Source organism: Falco peregrinus, chromosome 3 (assembly GCF_023634155.1).
Source record: "Falco peregrinus isolate bFalPer1 chromosome 3, bFalPer1.pri, whole genome shotgun sequence".
NCBI classification, from domain to species: Eukaryota; Metazoa; Chordata; class Aves; order Falconiformes; family Falconidae; genus Falco; species Falco peregrinus.
Window position 1 is genome coordinate 27,531,895 of NC_073723.1, and position 15,881 is coordinate 27,547,775.

At 35.9% G+C, this 15,881-nt stretch overlaps 1 protein-coding gene across 1 annotated transcript in view; it reads left to right on the plus strand.

Annotated features, from left to right (window-relative positions):
• LRP12 (LDL receptor related protein 12) overlaps positions 1-15,881 on the plus strand; it is a 48,859-nt gene that overhangs the window by 24,562 nt on the left and 8,416 nt on the right. Inside the window, exons 2-4 of the mRNA XM_055799466.1 lie at positions 3,057-3,113; positions 10,385-10,520; positions 12,011-12,213. Of these exons, the coding sequence (XP_055655441.1) occupies positions 3,057-3,113; positions 10,385-10,520; positions 12,011-12,213 (396 nt within the window). The remainder of the gene's footprint in view (positions 1-3,056; positions 3,114-10,384; positions 10,521-12,010; positions 12,214-15,881) is intronic.

The window sequence follows — 15,881 nt, forward strand, 5'->3', positions numbered from 1 at the left end:
TTTTCCTCAGCAGTTTGGTTGGAGTGTTGCTGCAACATTTTCCTTGTTGCCAGTCTCACTTCCCTGGCCTCTGTTTATCTTCCTGTCTGTGATGAAACTCGCGTTAGTGAAATACCTTCGAAGGCTATGGGTTTTATCTTCCATATGGTGTTATTGTCCTCTCCAGACTCCATATAGGAGTATAGGGCTCATGGATCTTGGGACCAGGATGTTCAGAAGTGATGCTGTGATGAATTTTTTTTTCTATATACTCATGCTTTGTTGTATTAAATAGACTAACAGGAATTTCAGAGATAATTATGTTCCCATATCTTAATGGAAATTACTGATCTGTTGTCTGATATATTGATGTTGTGGTGGGCTCAGTGCATATGGAACCATGTGACATAATTGTTGAGATCATATAAGGATCATTGCCTAAAAATTTAATAAAGGTGTCAGCAGTTAGTAACGCTTAAATGGCATCTGAACACGCTCTATTTCAGTGACAGTTTCCAATAAAAAATGAAGTAATAATCTTAGAGGTTTCTAAGGTTCATTTTTCATGTAATGAAGGATTATTGGGAAGGAAGTAATTTTTTATAAAAACCTGCCTTATTTTGATGCTGTATTATTTGGATCTTAGTTGAGGCTTCATCATCACACTAGTGCTTCTGACTAATTACTGAAGCTAGTTTGACATCACTTTATATCAATAGATTAATTGTTAGATCATAATGCATATTTAGATGGAAAACATTAAAGCATTCCAGGTTTGGATATTGACTTAAGTTTTCTTCTTAATTTAACACACTAATTCTAAGTCAATGTGTACAGGATTAGGATGTGAGTTCCCATTTTGGTATGCTTCTTGTTATTACTGGTTTATAGTTTTTGTCAATTTTTATATGTACATTGCTTTTCTTTCCATTACTTCAGTGTTGTTTTAGTATTTTCATGGTTTGTAACTGTATTTTTATCAGAACTTATTTCATTAAAATTCTGGGGGGGTTTGTTTTCCTGGTGTTTATGTATAGGCAGCTGGTCTGGAATTCAGATTCTGGGAGTATCAACGGAGTGCCTGGATACTGACTGTCTTCAGTGCAATTACTTTGAGGTTTTTCATATTTCTGAATGTTTGTTCATTTTCAGTGTTCAATAACAACTACAGATATATTTGTATATGTTAATAACCCCTTTTTGAAAATGCAAAAACAGTGAATGATCCCTACTGTAATTTGAAAGACTAAATACTAGTAAGCTATTTTTAACTTAAAACAAGAGGTTTGGAAATGTGCTAATGTTTTCCTTATGTTGATGGAAATAATAGAAAACAAGACAATGAGAAATGTCTTTCTGTGGGATCAGTTACAAGCAAAATAACTTTATTGCAAAGATGGTGTTTATTCTGTGAATTTAGAGCTAAGTGTTACTGAAGAAACAAAATCAGTGGCAAAACTCTAGCATGTCAGTTTATATGTAAATTGGAGAAATTATTTGGAGAATACCTTTCTATAATATACAGTTATATTTTACTTCCAAAAAGAGTTTAATTGGATAATAGTTGCTTACCAATACAACATTTGAAATAGTTTTCTGTGTTAGAATACTTCTGTCTTGAACATTGAGGGGAATTGTTACACTGGAATTTTTTTACAAAATTGAGACAAAGAAACTTGGTATATAAATATATGCAGCCAAATTAGTACATTAAAAATGGGGGAGGAAACACATCACTTCTAAGAGCCCAAGAATTTTGTTTGCTTGTTTGTTTAAAGAAAAGTTAGACTTGCTATTTTTCTACCAGTTTTGATCACCAGGTTTCTAACTGTATTCTGTCATTAGGAAGTAAAATTTGTGTCCTTGTACGTTTATTGTCAACCCTGGGAGAAATTTCGGAAACTTTTTATTTGTGACCACTGTAATAGAGGAGCACTGAGGTGCTTGCTTAAGTGTATGTTCTAGATCTACTCTAACGGTCTTTAAGCTTGATATAAAAGTCATTTGAGTGTTCTTTATGTCTTTAAGGTTCTTGTTATCCAAACTTATCACACTTAACATTGTGGTGCTGGTAGAACAACTGATTGCACATGTATAAAAATCTGTGTGACACGGCAAATCTTCAGTATTCTTCAATAAAACTTCGAGGGATTAAGAGTTGTGGTTTACAAAAAAATTGCTTAGTGATGTGTTTTACATTGTAGATTCACTGCCTATGTTTGAAGGAGCTTATTTATGAAAGTAACTTTCTCCTCCCAAAATACCTGGAAGATACTATTAAATAATTGTTGTAAAGGTTAAAAGGGTGTTGAGTAAGGGAGAGGAGAATGAGAACTGTTCAGTGGGAGAAATGTGCATTTACACAACTTACACAACTTGATCTCTCATATCACATACCAGGGCTACTACCTGTCTTGTACAAGCAAACATACTTGTAAAGCAAACATATTTGTTTTAGCAGACTTTTACTTTGGAGGAGTGCAAAGGAGTATGAGATTTGGAGGAGTAACTTTTCGATCTAACTCTTGATGACCGCATGGGTCTTGTTGTTCATCTTTGCAAGTATACTTAGTTTTAATGAACACTGACGGGGAGTTACTCTTAAAGGTACCTAGTTCCTGGCTGTATCTGAAACATCTTTCTGGATAAAGGGTATAGGCTGCAATTCACTGTGAGACAGATGGATGTCTTCCCCTGGATTTCTTTATTTGCGTAGCATTTGCTTACAGATCTTGATGCAGGAGGAGGTGGGGAAGATGCATTGAAATAAACCTTTCTTGAAAAGAAATTAGCAATTGATGCAAAATCATGCAAAGTCTACCATCTAAAATGCCTGAACTTTCTCAAAGCCCTCTGCTACTCTTTGCTACACTAATGATGCTTTTTTTTCATTGTGTGGTAACTTTTTTCTCTAGTTTTTTTCTTAAGTTTGATCATAAAATGAACATATGACCTTTAATGTTTAATATTAATTAAAATAACTTCAGTTTTGTTCTTTCTGTTTTGTAAAAGGGTATCTGAAGAATTTTTACAAATTTTATCTTGGAAATTAGCTTATTCATTATGTTTAATTTTAGGAAATGGTGCTCTTGCAGAACATTCTGAAAATGTGCATATTTCAGGAGTGTCAACGGGTAAGTCATTTTTTGTAATGTTTAAATTTCATGCATGACTTAAATAGTAAATATTGAAAGCCACCTGGTATCTTATGAAGAGATATTTGGCTATAAAAATTATTACTGCCTTTTGCAGCATGTAATAAGGAATGAAGCAACTGGAACATGGAAAAATTCTCATAAGATAAAATTGATACCTGCATGCTTATGAACAGATTATGCCTTTCTAAGTGGACTGCTTAATTATTTTTCCATACAAACATTGAACTAAGAGAAAAGTTGGTTTAAGTTGAATTGATATTTTATTTCCACAGTAAAGTTTTTGTGAAATGAAATTTATTGAAATGTAATTTTGGATGCTGCTACTATCAAATAATATAAATCCAGGAGTTATGCATTTCACCTGATTAGATTGAAGCAGTAACCGAAACTACTGTACACTTGGCTGCGTGTTTTCCTTAATAGAAGAAAAAAAGAATTTTAGAACTTGTGAAACTGAGAAACTGATGAGGTGCTTGGAGAATATGGGGTATAAAAGCAGCACGCATTGCTCAAAGGTTGCTACATTCTCTTCCAGTAAATCAGTCTTCAGACTCTCCTGGGCAGCAGGCACAGCTGGGGCTGTTCTGTGTTAGTGATGTGACTGTGTGTCCATTAAGGCATTAGGCAATGCCAGTATATAGTCTTCATTCTTCAGATGCTAAGCAGTGTCAGCTAAGCTGCTGGTTGTGTTTTATGATACAGGCACTCGGAATATGTGCAAACGGGGAGATACCCGCTGAAGAAGAACAGTGTTTAAAAGAATATGAACCTGATTCTTTCCATAGGAAGCTGCCACTGGTCCCTGGAAATCAAACTGATTTTCATACCCTTCTCAAATAAGAGTCAAAATGCAAACTCATCCTTTTTTGAAAACAGCTTACACATCTTGCTGGAGTTGTCCTTGCAGTATCACTTCAAGCATTACATTGCTGCTTGTGCACACAGTTAAGTTTTTGGATAAATATATGGTCAGTGGATGGTCTTTGTTACACTACGCAACCTTCTTTTCCCCTTTTATTGCTTGCCACTCCAATACTGGCAAGAGTGTAATTACAGAAGATCTTTGCTATCTGTTCTTATGCTGCATCATGGAGAATGTTGCTGCTCTTCAACAGTAATGCACCAAGTATCATGCATAGTACATTTGTGGTCCAGTATAAATAATAAACAGCCACACAGGTACTTGCCACTGTTGAAACAATTGTTGCTGGAATTGGGTTGTAAAACTTACTTGTACCCAGCCTAAAACCTAGCTATGCAGCTTTCATGATATGTTTTAACAACCCTTTACCCCTTTGTTTACTGTAACAGTCGTGTCACAGGTCGCAATACAGGCAGGAAAGCATCTGCTGGGCAAGAGGTGAATGGAATTTTTGACTCTGCTTTCAGTACTTTGGCCAGCATGCTTGAATAAGGAGTGCCAAGAAGAGCAGAACACGATGTACTTTCTATGCAAGATAACAGCAGCTGGTAGACAGACCTTTAACTACTGAGAAGAAAGATCCAGTGAGGACTTCTATTTAAAAATAAATAAATAAAAAAGAACTCAAACAACACAACACCACCCCACCCCCACCCCCCAAAAGAAAAAAAACCCAAAAACCATAAAAACAACAAACAAAACAACAACAAACAAAAAAAACCCCAAAAACAAACAAAAAAAACCCACCAAAAAAACCCCACAAAACACCACACCAAGAAATCAGTTCTGATGGTGCTGTGTTCTAAAAGTTTTCCAGCTGGGGATAAATAAATAACATACTCTTAAAATTTCTGTCTTCATACAAAGTGAAAATTTTTCACTGGAGAATTTTGAAATAATGGGGATGGAGAGTGGTCTGTTAATGAAAACCTGAAGAAAGCCTGTAGACAGACCCAGTGACATTTTCCTTATAGTTCTTTCTATGTACATGTTAAATGTTAGATGTATGGCCCAAGAATAAAATATGGGGATGTATTTAGATGATTTTTTTAGTTGCTTTGAAACAATCTGGGTCTCCCAAACATGTTTTTGAACTTGCAGATCATATATTTCATCAAGCATACCTGGACAGCTTTATATTTATCAGAACAATTTTAAGCAGAGCTTCTGTAAAATAGAACCAAAGACATCTGGCCTTTGAGTATTTCTGAATCCAACTTTAACTTGGTGTTGAAACCAAGCAAGCAATTTTCTTGGACAGTTGCTACAGAGAAGGGATTTAAAATGAAATTATTGTCTTGATGGTAGATTTCCTGTCATGCTGCCACTGTAAGGCTACATGACCTACCATACTAAATTATGTTTTAATAGCACAGACCTCTGTGGTCTTTGGTATTTATGCTTCTGCTGTATATCTGCCAAGTTACAGGTACACCTCTAATATATGAGCATGCTTTTTCTACCAACAGCAATAATGGAATGTTGTCTGTTACATATAAGCTATCACTAGAGAGTAAGTGTTTCTGCCTTTAAAATCTGAAAAACTGAGAAATATTTTCAGGTCTGTCTTTGGGGTATGTTGCACCCTAATTATTGTAACTGGAAAACCAATCCCCCACCTCTGTTTTAAAGAACTTCTACACCACTGAAGACATTTGTTCAAAACAATTAAAAAATTATGATGATTTCATTTTACTGACTATGTCTCTGTATTGCAGAGCAAAGAGTGTTTTAAATTAAAGCTTTTCAGCTTGACCTGGAGGCAAAGATTCCTGTGGCTTCTTCCCCCATAGTTCTCCAACTAAGACTTTCAGTGGCTCTTGAGAGTTACAAATGCAATAATTATCCTCCCTATTCATGGTTTAGACTTTATCACAACATTATTCTTTTTACTCTAAGCTGTTTTAAACACCTTCAGATCATTTATCCAGCTGCATTCATGTCCTTACCATGTCCAATATAATGCATACCTTATCATCTTGTGGTTCACATTGAAAGCTAATTCTTTTATCTTTTCAACTAATCTCCTGGCATTACTGTGAAGATAAATCCCTAATCTCCCTCTCCCTGCTTTTCTGAAGTGACTTTTTTCCTTGACATGTTGTTCACTGTTGCTACAGGTACTTTACTTCTCTAGACCTTGTTACAGAATTTTTGCATAGGTTTCTTAATTATTTTCTTGTTATAACTTGCACGTCGAATTTGGTACTGTAAAGTTTTCATTGCCTCTCTTATGTTTACCAGTCAACATCCCGTAGGTAGTTTACAGTTACATTCTGTAATGTGGGGCAGTGCACAAATTTCAGGAAGAAGGGAGTAAGGTGAACTGTTACATGTGTTTCTGAAAAGTCCATAAGAGAATCCATATACACCAGAAAACCATGTGCACAGGTTATCCTCTCAGCAGTTGTGGTGTTTTTTTTCCAATTATTCTGCAGTTTAGTCTGTGAAACATCTTCAGTCCTAATTACAGGGCTACAATCTACTGAACAGTTACAGCAAAGTAACAGAATTGCAAATAGATTGTTAATAAAATAAAGGCTCACGAAGGAAAGAATTTAAATAAAGGTAGGAGATAGATGAGCAGGATTGTACTAAAGAGTATAGGGGAATTGAGAGGCATGTAAGCAGAGACAATATCCACGTAGAAATGGTTGTGCAGGAGGGTTTTGTTCCCACCCAGAAATCTTACAGCCACCAACATGAGATTTGAAAACATCTTGGGCATGCATCACTGTGTGTCTTTATTTCTCTACAGTGCAACCTTCTCAGTTTCAGTGCTTCTGCCTTGTTTGAAAACTCATCTCATTTTTTTCTGCCTCCTCTAATTTTCATTCTGCTGTTTTCTTACATATTTTTAATACTTATAAATAAATTATTCCAGATCTAGTTAGTTTTCCTGGAATTTTAAGTTCCTATAATGTAACTGACCCGTATGACAAATGCCTGCAGGGCCACTATCAATTGAAATTAGAAGAGCAAATTCTCCACAACTCAATGTAAAGATGTTTGCCTCTATTGTTACATTTCTGTTTTACATGCTGTCAGTTGAATTGTTTTTTTGATTCTCATGCCCTTTTGATGGTGCCTACAATTCTTCATGTTTACAAACACATGAATAAAATGTATGTTACATTATATTCTCAAAAGCTTCAGAAGAAACATCCTAGTTAAGTAGAGGGTCAAGAATGGATTTTAAAAGGCCTGCTATTACCTTTATAAAGTAGGTTCCTTTTAAAACTGTTCTATTTCAAAAGGTTATACTTGATTTTAACAATCTCTCTGAGAAATTATCCTCTTTCAAAATGACAGCACTTCTGAAGTGCAGCTTCTACACAGTTGATCTGGACCTTTATACACTTTTTAAGCAAATGGGAGATTTCTGTTGTCTCCCGAGTTAGAAGTAAGAGATTTCAGTGCACGAACGTATACCAAGTATGCAAGTTCATTTAGCTTATCTAGCTAACCTGAAAGAAGCTGTAATTTTCAAGTTCATTCCTTCTTATTTTTTGAACTCCCACACTGTCATATGGACACTTCCTTCAATTCTACTTTTCTCTTCTGCAGCAGAAGTGCAGTATTGTTCACTCCACCCTGTATTTTGGTGCCAGTGATCATTCTTGCTGCTTCATGCCCTCCTTAGTCTGCTTCTCTCTTTCCATATTGGATGGTGCTGGAAAGGGTCATATTTTGCCTTCAGCTTTTCAGTGTTAGCTTTGGAAATGGAGAAAAAGGCATCTTAACTAAAAGAATATAGACAATATAGGAATATGGCTGGTATTGCAAACAAAAGCTTAAAAACCTGAATTTGAGTAAAACTGGACATTTTAATGTTGCTCTGAAAGTACCACCTTGGTTGTAAGGGCTTTCCCGGTGGAATTACTTCCAGTCAAGCTAACGTAACAAGTAAAAATTACTGTTTGTACTACTACAGGGATTGGATTGAGTAGATTATAATTGTCAGGGTGCGCTGTGCCAGCATAGGAGAAGTTGCAAAGCTAATTGCATAGTAATTTATGGTTGCTAGCAGTGTTTGGAGGTTACTGTTCAACAAACACGTGCTGTACATATATATTTATAGCATGCTTAAGTTTTTGGAGGTGAACTTTAAAATTGAATGAACATGTGTTGAATGGATTATTTCTATCTTCTAGTTTAAGGTTTTTCTTTGTCAGGCAAATATAAAAGCTTCCTTAGAGGATCTCAGTGACAAAATCTCATATATCAGCTGGTAAATATCTAATACCAGGTGAGTGTTACAGTAGTATAAATTTCACCTGAAGGCAGCTTCCTTTAAGCTGAGAGCACTATTTTAGTAATGACCAAGTAGTGTATGGCAACATCTGTAAATTTGGTACAAAATGTTTTACACGTTCTTGTACTTTCACACTTGTTTTTGCTTCAAACCTGTTTAAACTGCTATTTTACTTCAGCGTTTTATTATGAATAACAAGTTTTTCTTTCCAGTCCTTCCATTTCTTGTCAGAGCAGATGTAAAGTGTATCCAGAGCATTTGCACAGGAGCAGTGTTCCAAAATACCATGGTGTTAGAGCACCACCTATAGGGTTTGCGCAAAAATAAAATAAGAAAGTTTCCAGTGAATAGTTGAATGAATACTCAGATAAAATAATATCTTTCTATATTTTGAGACTTTTTTTATCCCTAGGTATTAGGATGGGTCCTGTGTTCTATGGTTAAAGTATGTTAATACTTAACTGTGCAGCATGAGTGAAGCTGTGATAAGAAACATGAAAAACTGTTTAGAGCAATGTTTTGTTACAGCTGTACTTGAAAACAATATATTTACTGAGTTTTATTTTTGTTTCTAGATTTCTGTATTTAAGCTAATATAGAAAATTCAGGCATACGCCAGCATTTTTATCTTTTAATCATTTTAAATCTATTTTTAGAAATGTCTTTGTTATGCCATATAGGAAGTAATAATTTTTGTATGAAACTTTTTATTGTGTTAGAGCTAGACAATAATTTCAGGTTCTCAGTCTTGAAAAATTATCTTAAAAGCTTGATTGCGGATAAAAATAGAAAAAAATTAATAACCTGTTTACAAACTACATTATTACAATATTTGCACTATTACAAATACAGTTCATTCTTCAACGTGTTTGTTCACTGCATCAGTTCTGATTTCTTATTTTAATCAAATACATATTAAAAACAAATTAAAAAAAGCTTTTGATCATCACACAGTAGTGAAAATGCTTCCTCATTTGTAATCATGCTTGTGTTTAAACTACTGTGTGTAGGCGATTGTGCTACCAGTAAAATTTGAGAGCTCACAACTTTTGGACTAGCAGTGAGGAAATTGCCCTCTGTGCTTTTATGTTACAATTATTTTTAATGTGTTTTCTGACTTCTGAAACCTTCTCTGTAATTTCAGTCTCTGTAGCAAGAATATTGTGGCCTTTCTGTTTATGTGAAGGTTGTCTATATGTGTATGACAGGTGTTGGATGAAAGGCCGCAAAGGTGTGTGGTGGGGGAGAACCAGCAAAACAAACCCATAAAACTAGTAAATACAGTACTTGAAATAAAATCAGCAGAGCTGAGAACACTCCACTGAAAGGAACAAGCGGCTGAATTGAGGCCAATGCAGAAAGCTACAACTATAATACAGTAAGAATACAAATGGCCGAGTTACTTCAGTTGCATAGAATTAGTCCTATAAATACAAGCTTTCTAGTCCATTATCAGAAATGTAGTTATGCAAGTCCCTCTTGAGAGTAATCTCTTGTGAACCTAACTTCTAATATCTATAAATGAAGTGTGCTGCAGTAAGTGCTCTTTGCCTTTTGAGCATTTGGAATCGTGTGTAGGAAGATCGTTTCCATGCCAAGGGCTGGAAAGGGGGTATTTAAATGATGACTAGGCACCAGGTCTTCCGAAGACGGAAAATTTCAGCTACTTGATTATTTAGCTTTAATTTATTTTTCATCTTCTAATGCTTTTGTCAGTATAAGATGTAGATGCATGGTTAAATTGAACTGAAACTTAGTGAATGCTAAAAACAGGAAATAAAAAATGTTTTACTTTATTATTAAAGTAGTTGAAGTCTATATAGAATAATCTTTTTTGATCTGTAGTACTGATGGATGTGAGTTTGAACTTCCGCTCCGGCAACACTGGGAAACATCTTTTGGCCGACATATTCCATTATGAACTCCTTTAGACGTTGTTGTTACACGTCATCTAACTCAGTGTGATATTTTCCCTGATTATTGCAGATTGACTTTTTTGTGTGTGTCCTACTGGCTTTAAAAAAATATGGAATTAAATCAAATTGCTTTCAATATATATGTATTTTTTAGCTTGTGGAGATATTCCAGAACAAATTCGATCACCAAGTGGGACAATCACAAGTCCAGGGTGGCCCTCTGAGTATCCTGCCCGAATCAACTGTAGCTGGTACATCCATGCAAACCCAGGAGAGATTATTACTATAAGGTACCAGTGTTTTGGTATTAACCATGTGGATTGAAGTATTGACTAGACATTTTTAACTGCTAATTATGTATGTACTAATTTTCTCTTCCTGTAAATGTAGGATTTCTGTTTTGATTTCTGCTTTTCCTTTTATCTGATTTGCTCTCACTCAGCCATGTAGCATTTGTTTTCAACTAGAGAATTGGTGACTAGAAAAAGTTTCCATGTGCTCATTTGTTTGATTTCTTTTTAATGTCCCTGAAATATAAGTATTTTGTATAAAGAACATGTAGGGGAATTCTGTAATGCTTCATTGCTATGAAGTCTCATGGTGTGCTTAAAAATGGCAGGGTAAAATACTAAAGCAATGGATATGATTGCAGTTTTGGAAATGCTGAGTTTTTGGTGGAAGGAGCTCTTCACAGTTTCATGTATCTTGTAACTTTTCTAAAGAAGTAATGTAAAAAAGTTGTATCATAGGTTTAAGTTCTCATCAGTTCATTCCCTGTTACTGCCACAAGGGAAATCTAGGCTTGATTTAGCTTCAAGATAGAAATAGTACTGCTTCATAGGCTGATCATGAAACTGCGTTAGTTGCAGATTTACTTCAGTATTTCAGTACAAACTTGCTGACCTAAGAAGCAGTTCTTTGTTATGAAGTATTTGTTTTGACATCAGTTACTTGTTTAAAGTACTGCTTTTTAATTTAAACAATCTTTCTACTGAATACTAAATCGGTCTAAATGCAAAGTAGGTAGAATTGTTCATCTGTTAGAATGCTGTAACTTTTTCATACTGTTAATTTTTATTAAAACTTACCCTTGTTTTCCTGTCACATTGTTGTTTTTTCCCCCCCTCATAGATTGCACATTTCATTTCTGGTTTACTGCTCTGTTGTCTGTACAGACCTGTTTTGCCCAGACTGTCTCCCCCTTCATACTTCAAGACATAATGCATGGTAATGGCATAGTTGTAGCCATACCGTGACATTCCATGACATACCTGTTGGGTAACAGAGTAGTGCAACTGGGAGAAAATGTTACCTGAAATCGTAGTTTTGAACAGTTTAGCAGTATTTATAATGTCAAGTCCTATCGTTGGCTAAGTGTAGCATTAGCTAAAGTTCTGATGAAATCTGAGTTAAGTAAAACCACTTAGTAGTATATGAAAGTCATTAAATAAGATTCAAAGACAATGTAATGAACAGAATTTCTTTTGTTTGTTTGTTTGTTTTTAGATGAAGGCTTAATGTATTTTTTGTAGCAAAACTGAACTACTTTAAGTAGTGGATGAATATTTTGGTTGACAAAATGGATTCTTGTTGTCCTCATGAAAGTATCATCACCACAAGTTTAAATCCTATTCTTACATGGATAGAGAAGCTGCTCTTTTTATTTCAGACCAAAAAAGAATTCAGAGCTAATTTCCATGTTTATGTGGAGTAATTCATCAGCTTGGTTGTGTAATACCCAATTCAGTAGCAATTTTGACTTTTTTTTTCTTTCTTTAAGCTTTCAAGATTTTGATGTTCAGGGATCACGACGATGCAGCTCAGACTGGTTAACAATTGGAAGCTACAAGAATATCGAAGGCTATAGAGCATGTGGCTCCTCCATTCCATCACCGTACATTTCTTCACAGGATCATGTTTGGATCAGGTTTCATTCAGATGATAGCATCTCCAGAAAAGGCTTCAGATTAGCCTACTTTGCTGGTATGTTTCAAATGATACCCGGTACAGTATGGTGGTGGTGGGGAGTTGTTTTGAGAACTACTTCCTTGTAGCAGGGTAGACTGTAGTCAGTTCAAGGCTTATTGAAATCAGGAAAAATATGTTATGCAAAATTTTGATCCTGTGTACAACCTGAATATTCAAAGTGGGAATCAGTGATTACAGTAATGAGAAGAGTGAATAATTATGGGAGGAAAATGGTTCACTATTAATACTAGGCAACTAGAGTGGCTTTTTTTAACGTAGTTTAAGATCTGAAATCTCTTCATCGGACTAAAATTAGTTTGTTTAAATAGTTGGGTAGACTTCTGAGTACTGTAAATATGGCAAGAGAGGGAAGAAATGGCAGGATTTTCCTATACAAATTGCATCATTTTCTCCCATCTACAGAGTGTATACTGTCTTTAACTTAAAAAAAGAAATAATAAAACCCACAACATATTAATATGATTACTCTAGCCAAGTACACGCATGGTTCTGTACATGCAAAACTCAGGTAATTTGAGTACGTGATACAAGCTAGTTACCAGTAGTGCTAGATTGAGACTTTGTGGGCAGTTCTTGCTCTGGTAGCTGTTGCCAAGAGAGAGAAGGAAGCCGGTCATGGGTAAAGACTAGTTCCAAACTTTTTTCTGGCCTTAAGAACTGTTACAATTTTATGTAATAGCATAATTAGGGTGTTCTATGTCCTGATCATCCCAAATACTGGATTAGATTCTTCTGTGCTTTCATAATGGTTTCACACTGCCTTGCTCCCTCCTGGCGTTTGCCATATCCACTCTGGCTTGCTCCAAAACTCTGTGTGCCAACTTTTAACTACTCGCCTCTATAAAACAATTCATACTCTTACACCCATCCACTGCAACACAGCTTCAAAACTATTCCACCACGATTCAGTCAAACAAGGCCTGATGTCCTCTAGCCTAAGCCATATTTGCTAGTGTTCTCCGTTCTGTGCTCTTTCCGCCTAATGGCTTCCTCCACCCTGTCAGCGTGTTTCACAAACCTGAAGCTTCCGGGTGGGCTTATCCCTGCCTATCACCTGTTTTCAAGCCTATAAAAAAGTTCCCTCTATGGTTCGGCTTATCACAGCTTAGCAAGTCTGGGAGAGGTAATGCAGCCTTGCATTTAACGCTGGCTCAGCTTTCAGGGCGATGTTCTACCTGGGTTTTATTTACTGTTTCACCAAAAAAGACGATGGGGATGGCGGGGGGGGGGGGGGGCGGGGAAGCCACTGTCTAATCAGTCATCCTCTGTTACTGTTTCTGCTAGCTGCACGTCTGCACACTGTTAACCTGCGTGAGGCATCGGCTTCTGCCCTGTTTATCTCACTGTCCTTGTAGGCACAGAGGAAAGGCAGCATTCCTGTCTGAGAGGCTTTGGGAAAGAACGGTGTTTTGGGTAAGGGTATGGAATGGGCAGGGGCAGGCCACAGGCCAGTAGAGTTTTTTCTGAAATTCCTTTCCCCTTTTTTTTCCCTCCAATCTTGAAATAGTTGCATTATGTATTCCCTCTTGGAAGAAGCTGTAACATTTTCAACAATAAGAATTTCTTTGTCACTTGCTTTCTTCTTGTTAGTGTGATAACAGTAGTACTCAGTTTAGAGTAGTTAAGACATTAATCCTGTGTTTTTTAAATGGCTGAAAAATAAATTGGTTGGGGTTTGTTGTTTTGTTTTGGCGCTTGTTTGTTTGTTTGTTTTGGGGGGGTTGCCAATTTTTTTAAAAAAACAAGCTTTCCTGAAACTTTGCCTTGGTCCCTATGTTCGATAGGATACTTAGGAGGAGGTATTTTGTGGTTGAGGTGGAAGCATAGTGTTTCAGTGATCTGATCAGAGTGGTATTCCAATGTTATAAAATGACCTGTGTATAGGAGAAGATTTGACAAATCTGCTTTAATAATGATCTAATCATTTCTGCTTTCAAGTGTCAGGAGGCTCATGGAATGCTAACATTTTTGCTATACATTCAACTGTGCCATTATGTTGTTTAATTTCTTCTCATTAGCATGATGCAGTAGTACTCAGTTTAATGCCTCAATAGCCTTTTTAATTCAGTGGTGTTAAGGCTAATCTCAAAGGTGGTGTGTGATCTTAGAAAAATGGAAAATAATAGTAATAGTTTGGTTACATGGATGCAAGTTAGCCCTGCTTGTGCTGGAATGATAGAAACAATACAGGTTACAGGCACAAAAGGGATCATTAGAGAGCCTCATGTTTAAAATCTGATGAGGAAGATGGACCATGTGAATTGTTTGAATTCTTGTAAATAATATCTTTCAGGTAAATATTCATGTTCCTTTTTAAACAAACAAAACAGTAACAACTTCTCCTTGTCACTTTACTTGTCTCCCCTTTGTTGTCTTCCCACTGTTTCTAATTTTTCAGCCTCTTTATGGGTATCAGAATAGGATGGACTTTACTAATGGTAATGTGGAGTGGAAAATAGAGTTATTAAAAGTACAGAGGTCTGTGTTCACTGCAAATGCATGGAAAGATGGTGTTAGTCCTTTGGCTACACCTGCGCATGGGTTCTGTTAATTATTGTGTACTACCCTGAAGTACTTTGTGGTACAGCTTCCAAAGGTAGTCTTATTAGCACATCTCTTATTTAATGACTCTAATTTTTGATTCATTTGTAAACTTTGCTGATTTAATGACTTAGGATTGGTGATTAAAAATGCAAAATCAGGATCAAGTAGGCATCTCTTTTCAGGGATGTTTCAAAGCCTGCAGAAGGAAGAGTTTAGGTTGAAATCATATCCTGTTTTGCTACTACAATTGCTATTAATATTTACAGCTCCATGTTATAGCTTTCTACTTTACCTTTCCCAGGTTCTGCAAGGTAGAAGCATTAGACTAGAGTATAATCAGTACTTGAACAAGTTCAGTGATGACACATGCATATTTTGCTATATTGCCCTCCACCTGTGGAGCACGGTCATTCAGTGTAGGCAAGACAAGTCTGGTAGTTCAGGTTTTGCTCTCCTTTCACTCTCTGTCAGCAAATTGGTTGACTTAAACACTCTTCAGCAGTGCTTATAACATTTATCGCTCTTGCATTTGTGACATTTTTAAAATGTTGACATTGCACTTTTTTTTTTATTTAAAGAAAAGGTTGTTTCAAGGTAGAGTATTTCTTTTTAATGCTTTCTAAGATACTAAAATAGCAAAAAGGGGAACAGAGGTCTGATATGGCTTGACCTATCACAGCAGATTAGTTGCAGCAAGGGAAATTCAGGCTAGATATGAGGACTTTTATCACTTCATATGGTTAAGCAGTGGAACTTTGAAAATACTCGATTGGACAAGGCCCTGAAGAACCCAATCAGACTTCAGTTAGTCTTGCTTTGAGCAGATGATTTGATTAGGTGACCTCCAGAGATCCATTCCAATCTGAATTGTTCTCTTGTAAAACAAGATAGAACCAACTTCTCCTGGGAAAGTCTGTATTTCAGTAAGTTCATGCTGCCGTTTCTGTTCCTTTTTTAAAACCCTAAGTATAGTGGTATTTGTGGTATTTATATTTAGTATATATTTGTCTAGTGTATTTCCTGAATTACTGCTGTGTTGCACCATCTGCATTGCAGAATTCCTTTTTTTTTTTTTTTCCTTTTCCCCTTGCAAGATTGACCATGGCAGTTTGTTTTAT